This window comes from Varroa destructor, unplaced genomic scaffold (assembly GCF_002443255.2).
Source record: "Varroa destructor unplaced genomic scaffold, Vdes_3.0 BEIS01000003.1, whole genome shotgun sequence".
NCBI lineage: Eukaryota > Metazoa > Arthropoda > Arachnida > Mesostigmata > Varroidae > Varroa > Varroa destructor.
This window is the reverse complement of record NW_019211456.1, coordinates 52,671,148-52,687,786: the sequence shown is the minus strand read 5'-3', so window position 1 is coordinate 52,687,786 and position 16,639 is coordinate 52,671,148. Positions and strand designations below refer to the sequence as shown.

The window sequence follows — 16,639 nt, the reverse complement described above, 5'->3', positions numbered from 1 at the left end:
TCTCTGTTGTGTTACCTGTAAAGCAGGTTGCTCAACTGGCTTAAATTTGTCGCCATTTGTGCTTGATCACTTACGAACTGGGTGTCTTTGTCATCAATCAATCAGAATTGTCTAATCAGGATTTCATAGGAGCTCCATGTGACTCTGTCTTTGCCAGGCGCTTTCCGTAAGTGATTACGTTACTCTGCTTGTTGATAATCACCCATGAACACAGTGTAATCTTCATATGTGGACTAATAGCAAACTGAGCAACGGATATATCCGGCAAATACGATAGAAATGTACTTGGGTATTTATCATGATGTGGCGCATCCATTGGCTTCATCTCGGAAGCACGAAGCTTTTTCGAACACGGATTTTACGCAACATAACGTTGACGTCAATGAAGTGCGCGATCAAAATATTCGTTAATAATGTAGTCATTTATAAAGTAAAAACGATTGAATTTTCAAGATAGACGAAGTTCAGACAATTTCGATATATCCTTGAAAACTATATTCTTGAAGCAAAATTGTTTATACAGATCTGTTGTTTCAATTCGTAAGGACTGTGTTTTGTTCTTTTGCTTTGAAGTCTCTATGTCTACGTAGTTAAAAGTTGCACCTTCAAGCTCCAGTGTCCGATGTCGTGTCTATTATGAGGTGTTAGCGCCAACTGTGTTTGTTATTATCATGTGATGATGTTCCAATCGAGTCCCTGATGTAGGGAAATTTCATATATATCTGCTTCCAAGCTCTATGTGTTCTCTAAAAATGTATGCAACGTTTGATTACTAAAAAAAATTCTATACCGCTCTCTGTTTAGGACTGCACGTCGGTTCATGATCAGTTTCTGCCGTGCATTTGAAGTGACGGTTCTCAAACGTTCTAATAATAGCCCACACACATACTGTGCCAGTTCTGCTAAACTATGGAGTCAAAACGGGAAGAATTTCGAAAGTACCTCGAAAAGGGGGGTGCCTTACAGGCGCTAAGCTGCGGTGAGTGACTAAATTTCACTGTCGATTGCCCACGGTGACATCAAGTAATTCAGGCAACCTAATGAGTAACGATGCGTATAAATGAACGCATAGTAATTAAAAAAACTCGCGTGCATATGAATTTAGACACGAATCATAGCTCAGAAGTAACGGCGCTCGTTGTTATCTCCTTTGAATATTTATTTATTCGAATATATAACGAGAACGATATTGATGCCCCTCACAACAAAACGGACCTACTGGGTCCGTGGGTTAATCACGGGACTAACGATGTTTTGATGCATCTAAACAATATAAGTATTGTTTTGGGTATCACTAATGCGTATTGAATAGACCTGGTAATTTGCCAAATTGCTCTAAGATGACAACATGCTACCCTGATGTCTGCTACATGGGCAGGCGATATTTGACTCATTAAACACGAAATTATACAGGCTTACCTTATGTAATCGCGTCGCTGTCCATTATTACTCGGACCGCTGCTACATCACACATAAAACCTTACCTCCACATACTTACAACCGCATCATTTCACTAGCTCATCTTAACCAGCGTAATGTAATCAGACAAACGTCATGGGATCCCGTAAGAGCCATTTTTACTGAATAAAGAACAACGAAGTTCAACATGATTATACTTCTCCTCTGTCCTTCCGGGGCAGACTTCTCCTCTGTTTGTTCTAACGGTGTATAGTAATGTGCTAGACACTTATATTTCAGCGTTATCTCATCTGTATGAGATGCCGGAAAAGCCTTCAGACCCTTTGCTCTTCATTCAGGAACGCCTAAAGCAGTGCGTAGAAGGCGGCAAGGTGCGATACAACACGGCCAACTTCCCCCCGTAAATAGTTTCGTTGCGGATAAATTGACATTTGCTGGTATAATCAAAGCTTAATATCGAGTTAGTCAATCCTTTAAAGCCAAATCAGTTATTATAACCCATAACGATGTGTTATGCAATTAGTGGTACCTTTATATTAAAAGTAGAATATATTATAGTAGAAATCTGTCCATTTACTTGTCGCCCAATCTAACACGTCTGTCGCATGACGACTGTAAATAATTTCAATTAAGGCTCCTTTGGGTTGTTCCAGTTGAGCGAAGTGCCCCCCGCTCCGCCTACGGAGCCGATAGATCAGACGGAAGCGCAGTCAGGAAGTAGAGATTCGGGCCTCATCGACAACAGGTGCAGTAGCTCGAAATGAAACTGTCTACAGTTAGGGCAAATGTAGAAACAACTCAATTATAAACGATCATGAACTGCTGGAACGGTCCTAGAAGAAAATAGTGAACGGCGGATCGTCGTTCACGACAAAAGTCGGTTTAGGAGCTCACGTCGCTATCTATACGCAACCTTACGTCTTAGTAATGACAATAGAAATGCTTACGACATTGCTATGTTTCTAATCAATGCCCTTCGATGCAAAATTTCAGTGTAAATACCCAGTGATCTGAATGGCTTAATTGATGGGGATGGATCGCTAATTCACTTGTATTGTTGGAGCAGATCGGTTAGTGTCAAGTCGTGCTATATCTGCTTTACTTTCTGTAAGTCAGATTGGCAAGGGAGGAGCCATTGGTTAGGTACTCCGAACGCAACAATCTAACGTTACCCAAAATCAGTGAAAAATTACCTCGACTGTCCCAATCGAGTTGATAAGGACGATACGAAATTAGATAATTAATTATATCGTTGTTAGTAAAGCGAAAAGCTCTTAGTAGTGCTTGTGGTGGCGAACGAAAAAAACGGAAGGATATCAATAAAATATAACGCGGCGCGTGATACAAAAATCAACGTTACTAGGCGTTGAAGATTTTGCAATTAGACGATCGGATAGTATTGCTAGAGTAACAGTGGTACCACCAAACGAAGCATTTGTGGGGACTCCTAATGAGAGACTGAAAGGCTTCTGAATAACAACGAATAAGATCAGTATTACTAAGTAGTAGTTGTACGCATAAACGCCGGTGTCTGATAACCGTTACTGGCGGCGGGGTGCCGATCGTTATAGTGGTACAGTACGATAATCGATATATCGTAATTCTGTGTTTGTTCTATGTAGTTTATATCGAATTTGTTTGTGTTTTTCTTTTGTTATTTATGAGCGATTGCGTACTTTCGTATAAGGAAATCAAAGCGTACTCGCGGGTGTTAAGATTCTTTCGTTCATCGGATATTAAAAGCGATTTACTCAAACTTCCCTATCACAGCAGAGGCATGGAGCAATGTTCTAGCTACAGACGTGCTGAATGAAAGTGGATGTTGGAACCGAGACCACATTTCTTATGAAGTACAGATTTTTTGTGAAGTCGTGAAGGGCGAATACATTACTCATATATCATAAACAGATTATCTCTATTTGCTAAAACAAATACCGATGGTCTAACAATAACAACGCAATGATAACGTGTATTGCCGCAGCGCTTTCGTCATCCAAATATTATGGCATATAATCTAAAAATTCGTCTAGCAACTTAGTTCAGCTGTAAAACCGGCCATTACAATGATCATATTTATGTCCTATACATAACATATCAGGCATAAATAACACAGAAATGCGCGATTTGTGATTTGAGATCAAGCTTTACCTAGCTGATGAGGCTGTTTTCTTCCGTTGTAATGTGGGAAGAGCGATTCACTTCAAGTTCCAAATGTTACGTTAAAAAGGAAGTTTTTCACCAGGTTGCAAGTTACGTTAAATAAAACTTCCTTTATGCATCTACTGGCCAACTTTTAATGGGCTGGGAGAGTATGGCATTCTGTAAGTCATTTTTGATTACTATTTGATTTTATTGCTAATTCATTACTTAGCAAAGTTCTATCTAAAATAAATTTACTTCTTTTTTGCAAGGTGGTCAAGTTCATGTGATGAACTTGCCAGTTACACTTGTCCGTTTCACATGAATCATCTGATTACAGATGTATGTAAATAGAGATATATAGATACGCATTAAGATTCAGACTGACAAGTTTTTAATTCTAGGCTGTAGTAGTTCAGCGTCGTAAGCGTTTTGACGTTGAAAAGGAACGCCAACAAAGACATTGGCTATTCGTATACAATGCAGAACAACTTTTCACAGAACCTAAAGCAAACCAGCTATCAATAGACTATTTCAAAAGAAAGTTGGGGATTCATTAGATGATATCTCCAACACGGATACTCTTAGCCTGCCATAATAATCTTGCGTGCAATAGGGCGTGTGTGGGATGAGATTTCCCAATAAGCGCGTCGTCTCAATTTCCAGTGTTTTCACTGGAAATTGAGACCACCTGTGTAGATACTACAAGCAAGGCATTCGAAATACTGACGACATGTGTTTGTCTGCTTATTTATAGGGTTGACATTTAGGCCAAGATGAAGTCCTGCTGCCATTTTTCATGCGTGATCATTGCAACAAATGCAAAGTTTACAGACGTACGCAACGTGCTTAGATCTCTCCTAGACACAGCAACAGAGGTCAAAAAGTTCTAAATGCTTCATTCACCAATCCGTTATAGGAACTGTAGTAGTTCAGAAATAATAACTTCACGTTTTGAATTACACGGCTTTCTCTGTTGGCCTATTTAGATATGCTATTTCTCATTAAACTTCATAAGGAAAATATTCAACGGTTTGCATATTTTAGATAGGTAAGTAAACCGCTGAATTTCGTAAGGGTATACATTTCTTTTTTATGAAGAAGATTTAAAAAGTTCTTTTTTTTTGACGATGAATACCATCTTTTCTTCAACTTAGAGATTATTTGGATTATATTACCAGCTTTAGAGTTGAATTCCATCATTACTTTATTATATTTAATAGAAGAGGTACTTGGGGCGATTATGTGTTAAGACTATTGGGCACCAGAATATTGGATGGACGTATGAATACACATGTTTTAATTACTTTTTTTTTTGTTTTTTAATTAATGAGATAATTAACAATTTATTTAGAATTAAACTAATAATTAAGATAGAAGTTTAAAAAGGTAATTAATCTTTGAAATTCGTGAAGTATATATATATTGTATAAGAGCCAGAGTCACTTCCATATAATTTTCGGGATTAATAAAGAAATTTCGATCAATCAATACTAGGGAAATCAGAAATATGAAATACTGCTTTCATTTTTAATAAATACTTATATGTATGAAAAGGATGAAGAGAAAGCTTTTCTCATTCTTTTTTGTTTACATTTATTTTTTGATTTACTAATTGTAGATAAAGGCTAGTGAACTTAAAAAGAATGAATTAAGCATGTTCGGTAAGAAATATATTTATCACATTCTAAAGCCAACAAAGACATATTCGGACTAGACCGTCATTTAATGTAACCTATGATATGGATTTGCTATTCTGAGGTTAGTGTTTGGTCTACAAGACAACCGATGTTCTTCTATCCATAAGTCTAATTTAACCACTCGGAAAGTTTCCCACGAAGCTTCAAATGTTTCTCTTCTTATTAAAAAACCTGAGGTAAACAAGCCGAATAGTATTTTCCTGGGCAGTTCCGCTTGCCGTTCTGCGGATACTGACTTATACCATTCGTGGCGGGCTAGTGAAGCCCGCTCGCCCGATTTGTAAACGCAATCATTTACGTTGAGCAAGAGGGTGTCAGTTCTCTTTCCATCTACCATCTAACTGAAGACGTACAGCGTCGCTTATATGGGTGGGCTTCATCGTATTGCGATTTTTACAGAGGGCCTCATCTGGCTACCTTCAAACCGGAAGAGGCAAAAGCCCGTCGGTTTCACACGATGGTACTCAAGTCTGCTTTCAGTGATGTGACCATCCCTTCGGAGCCCCTCCACGAATATTTTGGTCGACTGTGGAGTCGTTTTCCCGAACGGATTGCTTTAATTGATAACATTACACAGGAGCGACTAAGCTACTCCGAGCTGTTGACGTACGTCAAAGATATTTCAGGATGTCTCCAACATGGAGGCATCGCCGCTCAAACCCGTGTGCAGTATTTCCTTAAGGATTCTATAATTGCATTTTGCGTAATGCAGGCACTCAAATTCGCCAATGCTACTATCGTACTTTGTCGACCTCATCAGCAGATGACCACACGCGAGTACGTGTACCAGGTGCGCGATTCAGAGGTGAATTTTATTTTGTGTGATGTTGACACTATACAACTCGTTCACGATACTGTTAAAGAGTACTCGGATCTCAAGAGGATTCAAATAGTGTTTGTTGGAACTCCGAGTGAGTTAGACCCATTTAAGGAGCACCTGAATGCGGTGTTGCTGGACGACCTGCTTCGGAATGGCACTCCCTGGACAGCGCCGCAATGTGGAAATGCAGCTTCCGATATTGCAATTATTACCTACACGTCGGGAACGACAGGAAAACCAAAAGGCGCAAAACACCCTGTCAAAAGTATGACAGGTCAGTCGGAAATGATAGTCCAAGGGCCTGAGATCTTTAAGGAGGGTGATGTTTACCTTGTGGCTACATCACTTTTTTACGCATTCGAGGTGTCTTTCTCCGAGATTACATTGAACGTTGGCGGTACCGTTGTACTTGCAAGAACTGATATCAAACTTAACTTCCCTGAAATCGTCGAGCGCAACAGGATAACCGTTGCAATTATTCTCGAAATTACTGGCCGAGCTATCCTAGCTACGGCACCGAAGTTCCCGAACCACAAGGAACAAATGAAGTCGCTGAGACTGATGATGTTCTGTGGATCAGTGCTTCAGCCGAAGTTTGCCAACCTCATGTCGGACTTCTTTAGTCCGTGCTTATTCTCCAACAATTACGGAATGACTGAGAATTTCGCCGTCTCATTCACCGCCGTTGGTCAGTACATGTCTTGCAGCGTCGGGCAGCCCCTTCCCAACATTGTAGTTAGGGTCGTTGATATGAATACGCGGGACGAAGTGCCCGATGGCACTTTGGGTGAACTAATGCTGAAGAGCGACTCACTCATGACCGGATATTTGCACGAAACAAAGGACTCTCGTAATATCGAGGCGGACGGCTGGCTGCGCACCGGTGATTTAGGCTATATTGATGCAGTCGATAGGTGCATTCATTTGGTTGATCGTTGCAAGCAAATAATTATTTGTATGGATGATACGCTTTCTCCTGGGGAGCTTGAAGAAATCCTTAGGGAACATCCCGCCGTCGAGCAGGCCATCGTAGTCGGCATTCCACATGAGGAGCTGGGAGAGGCGCCCACTGCGTTCGTTACTATACGCGCTGGCTTTCAAGAGAATAGCGCATTAGCCAGTAAGCTTAAGGAAAACGTTGCAAAGCTTACTTCGACCTATAAGCATCTCCATGGTGGAATATATTTCTGCGATTGGGATCAGGTACCGAAAACCGGAAATGGAAAAATTTCTCGGCTTTCGCTCAGAGATAAGTTTATGAATGGCGAAATCGAATGCCGCAGGCCCCAATAAGGATCCTACTACAGCAGTAGTAGTACTTCATGTTCGTATCGTTGTTAGATAATGCTACTTTGGATGCACGCATGATCGCGTCCTTCAACACTAACTTACACGAATAGCAGCTATAGTAAGCTGCGAATGAATGTTACCGAATTATACGAGCCACGAACTCAGCCAAATGTCAGCAAAAAAGAATAAAATGACTGTGTTGCTGGGATACCTCACGTCTTGCGAAATTCAGTTTTATGGATAGCCCCTTGAGTGCCCGCTCACGGCAACAATAGCTCACTAGATTACCAAAATATATGCTAAATATTGCTTGTTGTACACATGGTACTTCTGTGTGAAACCATATCAGTCCGCTTGTTATGTTGAATTTTCGTAATATGACAGCCGTGTGCTAAAATCACTCCAAATAAAAAACGATTTTCTTAAATCTATTCGTGCCTCTCACTTTCGTCTTACGTCATATTATTGTACTGAGGTATATAACGAAGGGACCTATCTTATCAACGTTTGTCATAGGATTTCTGAAATGAATTATTTGTCGCCGTCGCAGGGGGCAGCACATCAATGAAACTATGCTTCATGAAGTTTCATTGTGCTTAAATCAAATGTGCTAGTCCTTTGTACCGACGCTTACTAATCATGAAAAGTCACTCGAGGATGCAACTCGTAACTCCCAGTTTTATTCAGAGCTTTTAAAGTGTTTTCTAGAGTGCAAACTAAATGCTAAGTTAGCCTCTAGGGTATACCTTAAAACACAAATCGATTAGTTGATCGTTAATCCCTTCGATATTGGCTTAAAAAATATCAGACTACATTATTTAACTAAAATCGGGGTTCGATGTGACCCCAACGTCAAGTTACAATTAATTTACCTTGCAATTATGTAAATACTCAATTATGACGGCGTAGAGTATTGCTGCACCGATGCTCGTTGGTTTCGGCTTATCTCTGACTTGAAAATCTTCAAAGGGTCATTCAGAGTAAAACGTTTGACTACAGAAGTAAGTATTTTTACGCTGACATAAGTTCGTCCAACGTAATTCATGCGAGACGTATGATTCTCTCTTCTGGTACCTTCTGAACAACAGAAATGGTCAATCCGTGGACTATTTTGGTTGATTTTGATGCCATGGTCAAAAAAAATACCGAATATGGAAAAAGATAGTTATGCCCAATAACCACAGTTGAGTAAGGGTATGGGTCCAAATGTGACCATTATTGATAGGTATAATGGTTTAGTTACGTCAGTAGAAACAGTACGGTGTACTAAAATCTAAGTAAATATAAATGGTAAGACGTTCAAATTCAGACACCGTTTGTTTGTCATGGCAGATACCCAATTATCTACACTATCAATTTTTCAATTTTTTTTTGAGTCAATTTTTTTTTCGTAAAAAAGCAACAAACCCACTATGGCGGCAAACAGTGCATCATATTTAAAATTTTAGCAATAGATAAGTCTTTCGATGGGACGAACATAGTAATTTATCTAAAATTCTCATGCGGCTTTTAAAAATCCGAGAAAAATTTCTAAGGTGCAAACTCAAAAATTCTCAACAGAATTTAAATTTTAAGGGATCAAAAACTTGTCGATATGGCTCAATGGGCTCTGTTTGATACACCAGATTTTTTCTATAGAATTTATAACAATATTAATTGTCGATTGGGATGTATTAGCGGTTAGTCGATTTGAAATTTCTTATGCCCCTTTGTACCTTGTAAACCTTTTGATCGTTTTGAGCCGTTGCATTAATGGGACTTATAGCTTGTTTTGAGTTCAAAATTTAATTTTACTAAAATTTTTTGTACATACCTCACTCGAGCAATACTTTATCGGGTAACATAGGTCGACCCACTGTAACTGTCGCGGATCAAAGGACCCATATTTAACAATGACTAATAAATGGTCTAGACCTAAAATCGAAGATGTCATTGCGGTGTACAATGGTTATATTGAGTAAATATGGCCGTTAGGGGCGGCACGTCTAAAGGGTGCGAACAATTGGAATGTTCATGAAAAATACAATTTTTGGACACAACTGATACGGAAAAGTGCGTATTCAGATGCCCCATCCTGTGACTAGCGCAATATGTAGCTTTTCATCTAAACCCAATAATGAAATTACGTAACTATAGCAAATGTCTCAAATGATAAATAGGCAACTTACCCCGACTCACCCTATTTTGCGAAGTTAACACAAATGAGTGTGAAATCTTCGTCAATCTTGCTCTAGCTATGGATATGACGGAAACCTAGCAAATTAAAAGATATAACATAACCAACCCGGTGTTACAAAGTGTGTTTTCTTTACATTTATTCGCTAAAAACTACCTACTTGGAAATCTTCTCAAACTGAATAAAAACTTACTTAACCTGCTATATAATGTACTGATAGAAGTGGTTCTATTTAGCGTGTAATGACAGAAAGGACCGTTGAAGGTATTGCGTAGCCAGTTCCGTTATAAAAGATTACGTTTCAAAAAATTGACCTTTATAGACAGCATTTAATTAGGAAACGCAAATGAAAAATACGTAATGTAGTGTTGTTTCTAGATAATAGAAAAATCCCTTGCTCATGCTAGTGCATCACATTGCACCGTCTATGCTTATAGCCTCCTTTTTCTAATTTTTTCGCTCGAGTATAATAAACCGCTGAGAAGCTGCTTCTTTGCCCTACGAAGCTTGTTCAGAAAGAATTTTCCTTTATTTCAGCTTTCGAAGACGTATATGTCAGGTGGCGAAATTGCAGCATTTTCGACATCTACCTTGCCTCCGTTTTTTCACGTCAGAACTATAAAAATACTTTGAAACGTTTCTCCCGCATACGATGAAAACTCTAGCACAGAGATATGGGATTAGGTAGCAGGTACCTTCGTCGAAGGGTTGGTTGAAGGTGATCGATCCTCCGCACCTATTTCGGTTTTCTTCACCGTCGCAGGTGCACTTCTATTTTGTTAACCGACGAAAAAGAAGGTTCAAAAATGCGTTTTTGTCAGAGTACAGGAAAAAAAAGAAAAGTTGTGTGATCCAAGAAAAACGATAGCTGCAACAAGTAGGTACTTTTTCGACAATATGCAATATCATTAGCAAAAAAAAATAGGAGTAGACAAGCAACAATACAAAGACGAGCATTACTTATACAGCAGAATCTTACAGGTATCGTTTCCTATCTTTTGTCTAATAATGATAACCTCCGGCTGTGAGCTGGCTTGATTGAGGATGACTGGTTGTGCGATCCGGCAGATTTTATAGTATCTTGACGCCAGTGGTTAATAACCGAGTAACTGTGCTAGCCTTTACATGGAAAAATTGAAAAAAAAAAAACTAGCTGTTGTTGCCTATAGCATGATGATGTGGAAGGAGATATTCACTTTTCTCTAAAAACTACCTGAAGAGAAAAGTACGAATGAAATAGAGGAAAAAGACAAATTTGTTGTATTCACATCATGAAATGGCCTTACCAATGGTACCACTAATGTACACAACTCAACAGATGACTGGTTACATAAAGCATTTAGGTTTTAAAGTGTTATGAGGAAAGAGATTAAGATCTGTGTAAACAGGGCGGCTGGCTCTGCTTAGGTCCATGAAGTTAGTCTCCGTGATAGCCCCCGTGCGTAACGTATTTGCCAGCTAACCTTAAAGACAGATTGTAATCTAGCAGCTTCGAGCTCGGGCATAGACAGATAGACGGTTCGTCTGGCGATGGCTGGGACTAAGCCATCTATATGCTAACGGCGATACCAAACGTAGACACATGAAGGCCTGTAGTCAGCCTTTCAATATTTCAAAATATCTCAGCCATTTTACTCACTCGGACCTCTCTACTAGGTAGCCAATTTGTTTCTCATTGTGCTTGCTGATTAAGTATTTTCCTGTAAATGCGATCTGAAATGATCAGGTCGACGTTCTAATAAAAAAAATTCATTTAGTTAGCAAGTTATATCAATAGCCTGTGCTTCGAACAGCTTTAATCCTAAAGGACGCGCAAATGTCGAACGCATTTAGCCAAAATTTTAAATGATAAACAACTCATCTTCTGTGCAGTGTTTAAGACGAGTACTATTTAACTGATGAAAACTCGATCGTTTTCACGATTCGACGCAGAAAAATTTGTCTCCTATTTATTTCAAGTTCTCCACATTATCGTAAGGAATAGACCATTTTTTTTTACAGAAGATTTCATTTTGACAACGTATCAGTAAACTCAATTGACTCATCTCGGAATTAGTCTGCAATTAACTGTAGTTGATGACGAAAGTAAGTATTTGGGCCGTTGTAGTTTCGTCTTCAAAATTATCGCTTCGCTTTTGTCTGTATACTTATTGCGCTTGGGACAACGATAAATTGATTAATATATAATAGGAATAGGAACGGAAATGTGCGAATCGACCGAGGTACAAATTTAGCACCAACCATGAGGGACTAGGTTCAAATCCTGGCGTAAACACATCTTGTTTTATGGCGGGAGCCTGTTGCATGAAGCAATGAAATGAAACAAAGTTTGCCTTGATTTAAAGATGTGAGCGTTAAACTCAGTAGTGACTAATTGCTCGCACGAAGCGCTGATAATGTGGCAATGATGAACTCAAATATACATTCAAAAAAAGAATAGCGAAAAATGCAATGCAGAAGTGATATCTATTAGTACTATGTAAATTAGAAGTAATTTAATTGCAATTTATGCTATATATATATATATATATATATATATATATATAACATCAATTCGATCTTAAGATAGAACTACTGAGTTAGACGTCTAGACGACAATGAAAAAGATGATGGGATCACCAAAGCGCGTCGTCATTGAATTACGCACCGCGCAGTTTGGGTCCAATGACCCACATCTCTTATTCCACTTTTCCAAGACACATTGAAAAATAATGTTTCGGTACTGGGGTAAGTGGGAAAATACAAAAAGATTCACACTATTCAAAACTGGTAAATATGATGGTATTGCTTTGTGTTTCTGCTGCACGAATATGCTCAGAGTTTCGAAAAGATATATCAGTGATCGCTATCACTATTCTACCTAATCAGTGCGAAACAAGTAATGGAAGTGTTTGTCATAAAAAAAATAAATACGTTTTATTCGTCGTGATTATTTAACACCAATGGAAGAAAGTCTACAGTAGCGACAGAGTAATCTCTATGAAATAGGCAGGCACTTAGAAAAAAAACGGTAGACTGAAAAAGGGATCAAGCGTTTAAATAGGAAAAAAATAAGTTAGCTTAATTTTTCATTGTGATACCTTAATAAAAAAATGCTTATTCAGTAATCGTTATGAAAACTGAAAAAAGAGTAGAATCATGGAAAGCGATCCGTAATGGTCTTTCGGGAAATCCGCAACTGGGGCCTTAATGGCCAACGGAAGCTACAGAAAAAATTATTTCAACGAAAATAATACATTACAGAAGACAAGTTAGTTATGTTCAGTTACGATACATGAATAATCAGTTATCGTTGAATGATTATTGACAGCGTAAGTTAGATAATAAATAAATACGGTAGGTTATTAGACCTGAATCATAAATGGGGTTTTGAAGTAAGCATTTGTATCCGCCAAGCGCCAACTTCTACCGGTAAAATGAGCATCGGCGCCGTTAAAAGAAAAGCCTCATTCATTATATTTCATCACCCCCCTTATCATCAACACCCTGTGTACAAATCATAAAATGCAAACTTCTATTATTATTATTATATCTATAGTTATTTAATTTAACATGTAAATTAGGAGATTATTTGTTTATGTAACGAAACCGTTTACCATAAAGTGGTGCATTCTTAGGACCTGCACACTTTGTAGCCATCGTCGCCCAATGTTATCGCAATACTGTACATAATGTTTGCGTCAGTTCAATAGTTACGTTACGAAGCGGCCGAAAAAACGCAGTATTCGTTTTTTCGATGTGCAGTTAAAAGTCTCGTCAAAGTTCCAACAATCTTGGACCAAAGTGATAATCGTGTCTGACCATATTTGTATCGTTGTCTAGACCTAAAGGCAAAATAGGCAGGGTTTCGAAGCTTCACTCCGGTAGCGCCTGGCGTCACAACTATAATAATAATAATTTCTAAATCTGAATGTTCCAAGATTGTACCTATGATTTGCTTGATTGTACAGGACAATGCCTAATTAGTAGCAGGTTTCGTATTGACATGAAATAGTACAACAGTGGCCTTACCTTTAAGCCTTACTGTTAATTAATCAGTCGTTAGAACTTCAACTAAGGTTTCAACATTGGATCACAAATTGAGTTTAGCGTGGTAGCGAATCAATTTACGAGATGCTAAACATGGTCAAACAAAATCAGTAACACAGCAAGCGGATCTCAATATCGGCAAAACCCCTGTACGATATACGTTTTTTTTTTTTTAGGTAAGGAACATTTTTATTATCATTTCATTGACGTCATAATTTAAACAAGTATGGACGTGTTTTAATGAATACGTCAGTGAGTCAAGAACAACTTGGTTAAGATAGGCGAGTCTGAATCGGAAATCTCAACCGCCTACAGATCCTGCAAATCTCGTCAATCTAATGAGCCGCACTGATCAGAGCCACATCTTTGTAACGCCTAAACGAAGTTATGAATCTTGTATCGGATATCAGGAGCGACTTTATCGGCGTACATTCTACGCAAAAATCATATGCAGAGACCATTCATACGTACGCAGTTCATAGAATTTAAGTTCCGGATTCGTGGGAGAGAATCTCTCTCTAGTACGAATCACTAGATGAGTTACGAATCTTAAAGTTATCGATTTTCAGCTTGAGAATATTTCTAATACGACTATTTGTACAACTTAAATAATAACTGATTAATGTTAAATTGTATATGAGCCGAAAACGTGTTTTGTTCAGATGCCTCTAAAGAAGCCTACCTCGTGGCGTTCCCGTACAACTTGTTCTCAACTTAGCCAATATATATTTTACTCGAAAAAAGCTTGCTATCTTTATTTCCGTAAGATTTCTCACCTGAATGGTGAAAATGTGCTCGGCTATGATCTCTGGCAAGTCAAATCTATGGTGAAAGAACATCATTTTCCCTTAAAGACTTTCTATAATAGATTAGCTCACTTGGTCCATACCGTACCGTAGAAGCAGAGACTAGGAACACATTTGAGCTAAACGATTCAAGTGAAGACATCTCTCCTCAGGTTTCATTTGAACTTTAAATATAAATGAACTACTGAATTTATGTATCAACCAGGCAGCTGAGTACTCATCGAGCGACGATAACCACGAAGTACAACGAACGCTTCTTCGATTTCCGGCTATCGTAATGCCTGTCCTGGTAGGCTGCGTATTGCATGCTGAACGCTATGAACGTTTTTTTTCTTATAATTATAGCAGTCCGAGAATACACGTAAGTGACATAAACTATTTTGTAAAATTATCCCAATATACTTCTCTTAAGATAATTTTACTGCAACAGCGGTGCAAAGAAAGAAACAAATTTGTCGCAATTATTATCATTATTATCGAGACAATTAACGAGCACCACAAGTTTCTGCTGTTCAAAATAGACGCTGAGTGCGGCTCGGTCAGCTGAAACACTGCCGAATCTAAACAAGTCACTGGTTTAAGCTCGCTAACAAATACACCTACGGAATATATGTCCATATAACAAGGGCATTTAGTGGGTACGAATGTGGAAGTTGGAAAATGCTGACTGAAGCCCTAAACTACTGCTGTGTTAATTGCTTCGATACGAGGTCTGACGTTCGTAAATAAAATCTATACATTAACGTGTTTGTCTAGTTAGAAAATTAGCGAATAGTTAGAAGTTAAATATAGGCAAAACAGGATTACTTCTAATGTAAAGGAAGAGCACTGCGGTCTCGTGAGTACTTCCTCCGGCCTCTAACTATCGCAGTCGGCCAAGGCAGTAACTCGAAACGGGGCTTTCAACCTAAAACACATTAATGTATCTGCCGACGTGTCGAAATATAATTCAATTATCTGTTTAATAATACACTAAGGTTGGCTTGCTATTCGTTTGAACGCAGCTAATGTTTTTTCTGAACTATAACAGTCTAAAATTAACGGCGATGAGATGCCGAAGATTTCGTTTGGAAATCGGACCCCTTTCGATCAAAAGTACGACCCTATTTCAAGCAGCCATTATTGCTGGCGGTGCGGCAAGTATGAACGATGCTACGTCGGTGAGCATAGCCATCTGTAGAATTAGGCCGTGCAACGCTTGCAATACGGGTTGATAAGTGTGCGTGTTTTTCGAGAATGGCTTCTCGTCTGATAGGACGAGGTTATGGAGGTGCTCGCATGACGGGGTAACGATTAGCTACGATGTGCCAACATGTTATTACGATTATTAGAAACTAGGGACTACTCATCCAAAGGCGGGAAAAGTCCCAAAGAGGGTTAACCCTACCGATTTCTACGCTTCGTTTGATGTCTACCTCCATGACATTTTTAATGGATGTGATACTATTAATAATAAAATCCTCATGTTACATACTTTTAAGATTCCACCATTTTTAGATGTACTATGATTCAAATACGCCTGTTTTATTTCTAAATAACGTGACCCCTCGAACCGTTTGTTCCCATATCGGCCGCGTAGCTGTTGCGAGATGTAAACAGATTCACATACGCGGCTATCAATATCTTCTGTTTTCTCTATTGTCGCTGCTACGATTGACGTTGTTTACGATACGTGTCACTACGTCCGAGTTGATAGGATCAATACAGTGCTTACAAGCTAACACAGCAGGATAATAGCGTTTTATCTATGATACTGGTTTGCGCTAAGGACAACTAAACTTATAGCATTTTTACGAATAATTCCGGAGGCAGATAAACGTACACTCAAACAAAAAACGGCTTATGAACACATAGGCACGGATACGACTCCTGGATTTAAGTCTAACGGAGCACATGAAATGAAGAAAATCACAAGGTTAGCAGCAAGCTAACTAATATAGGTGCCGTTCGTAGGAATCCCGCGGATCCGGACGACGATCGATGAAGTTCGACCGCCTGGAAGCTCAATTTAATGGGCTAGATACGAAGCGACATTTGTATCGGGGTGTTTTGTCTTGTGTGCGTCGAGCGTCAATCAAAAATGTTATTGAACATTCACGTGTTAATCACTCAATATAAAACACTAACTATAATTAAAAAAAAAAAGAAGAAAAACTATAGTGAGAGAAACACCGTTTTTTGTAGACGTTTAATGTTCCTGCTGCTGACCCCACACTACCACACCCATTAAATACGGGTCTTAGTAATGTGCATTTAAAAT

General features: G+C 38.8%; 2 protein-coding genes across 3 annotated transcripts; both read left to right on the top strand.

Annotated features, from left to right (window-relative positions):
• Positions 1-6: 6 nt before the first annotated feature.
• LOC111247542 (c-Myc-binding protein-like) lies at positions 7-4,517 on the top strand. 2 transcript variants are annotated; one of them, XR_002672153.2, is made up of 6 exons: positions 7-166; positions 805-979; positions 1,699-1,790; positions 2,073-2,164; positions 2,413-2,489; positions 4,316-4,517. XR_002672153.2 is itself a non-coding variant. In XM_022798578.2 (5 exons), the coding sequence occupies exons 2-5, from the start codon at positions 910-912 to the stop codon at positions 2,426-2,428; spliced, it is 270 nt and encodes an 89-aa protein (XP_022654313.1). In that variant the 5' UTR covers positions 8-166; positions 805-909; the 3' UTR covers positions 2,429-3,748. The 2 variants fall into 2 exon arrangements, 1 of the variants encoding a protein (XP_022654313.1); XM_022798578.2 differs by lacking the exon at positions 4,316-4,517 and having other exon boundaries at positions 8-166; positions 2,413-3,748.
• A 1,110-nt stretch (positions 4,518-5,627) lies between these two features.
• On the top strand, positions 5,628-7,799 carry LOC111247541 (uncharacterized). The gene has a single exon (XM_022798576.2). The coding sequence runs from the start codon at positions 5,716-5,718 to the stop codon at positions 7,369-7,371; it is 1,656 nt and encodes a 551-aa protein (XP_022654311.1). The 5' UTR covers positions 5,628-5,715; the 3' UTR covers positions 7,372-7,799.
• Positions 7,800-16,639: the final 8,840 nt, after the last annotated feature.

What these genes read in the sequence shown, in the direction of transcription:
- LOC111247542 (XM_022798578.2), top strand. Translation starts at nt 910, where the DNA reads ATGGAGTCAAAACGGGAAGAATTTCGAAAGTACCTCGAAAAGGGGGGT. An exon ending in CTTACAGGCGCTAAGCTGCG is followed by an intron (nt 980 to 1,698) that starts GTGAGTGACTAA and finishes CTTATATTTCAG; the next exon opens with CGTTATCTCATCTGTATGAG. An exon ending in AGTGCGTAGAAGGCGGCAAG is followed by an intron (nt 1,791 to 2,072) that starts GTGCGATACAAC and finishes GGGTTGTTCCAG; the next exon opens with TTGAGCGAAGTGCCCCCCGC.
- LOC111247541 (XM_022798576.2), top strand. Translation starts at nt 5,716, where the DNA reads ATGGTACTCAAGTCTGCTTTCAGTGATGTGACCATCCCTTCGGAGCCC.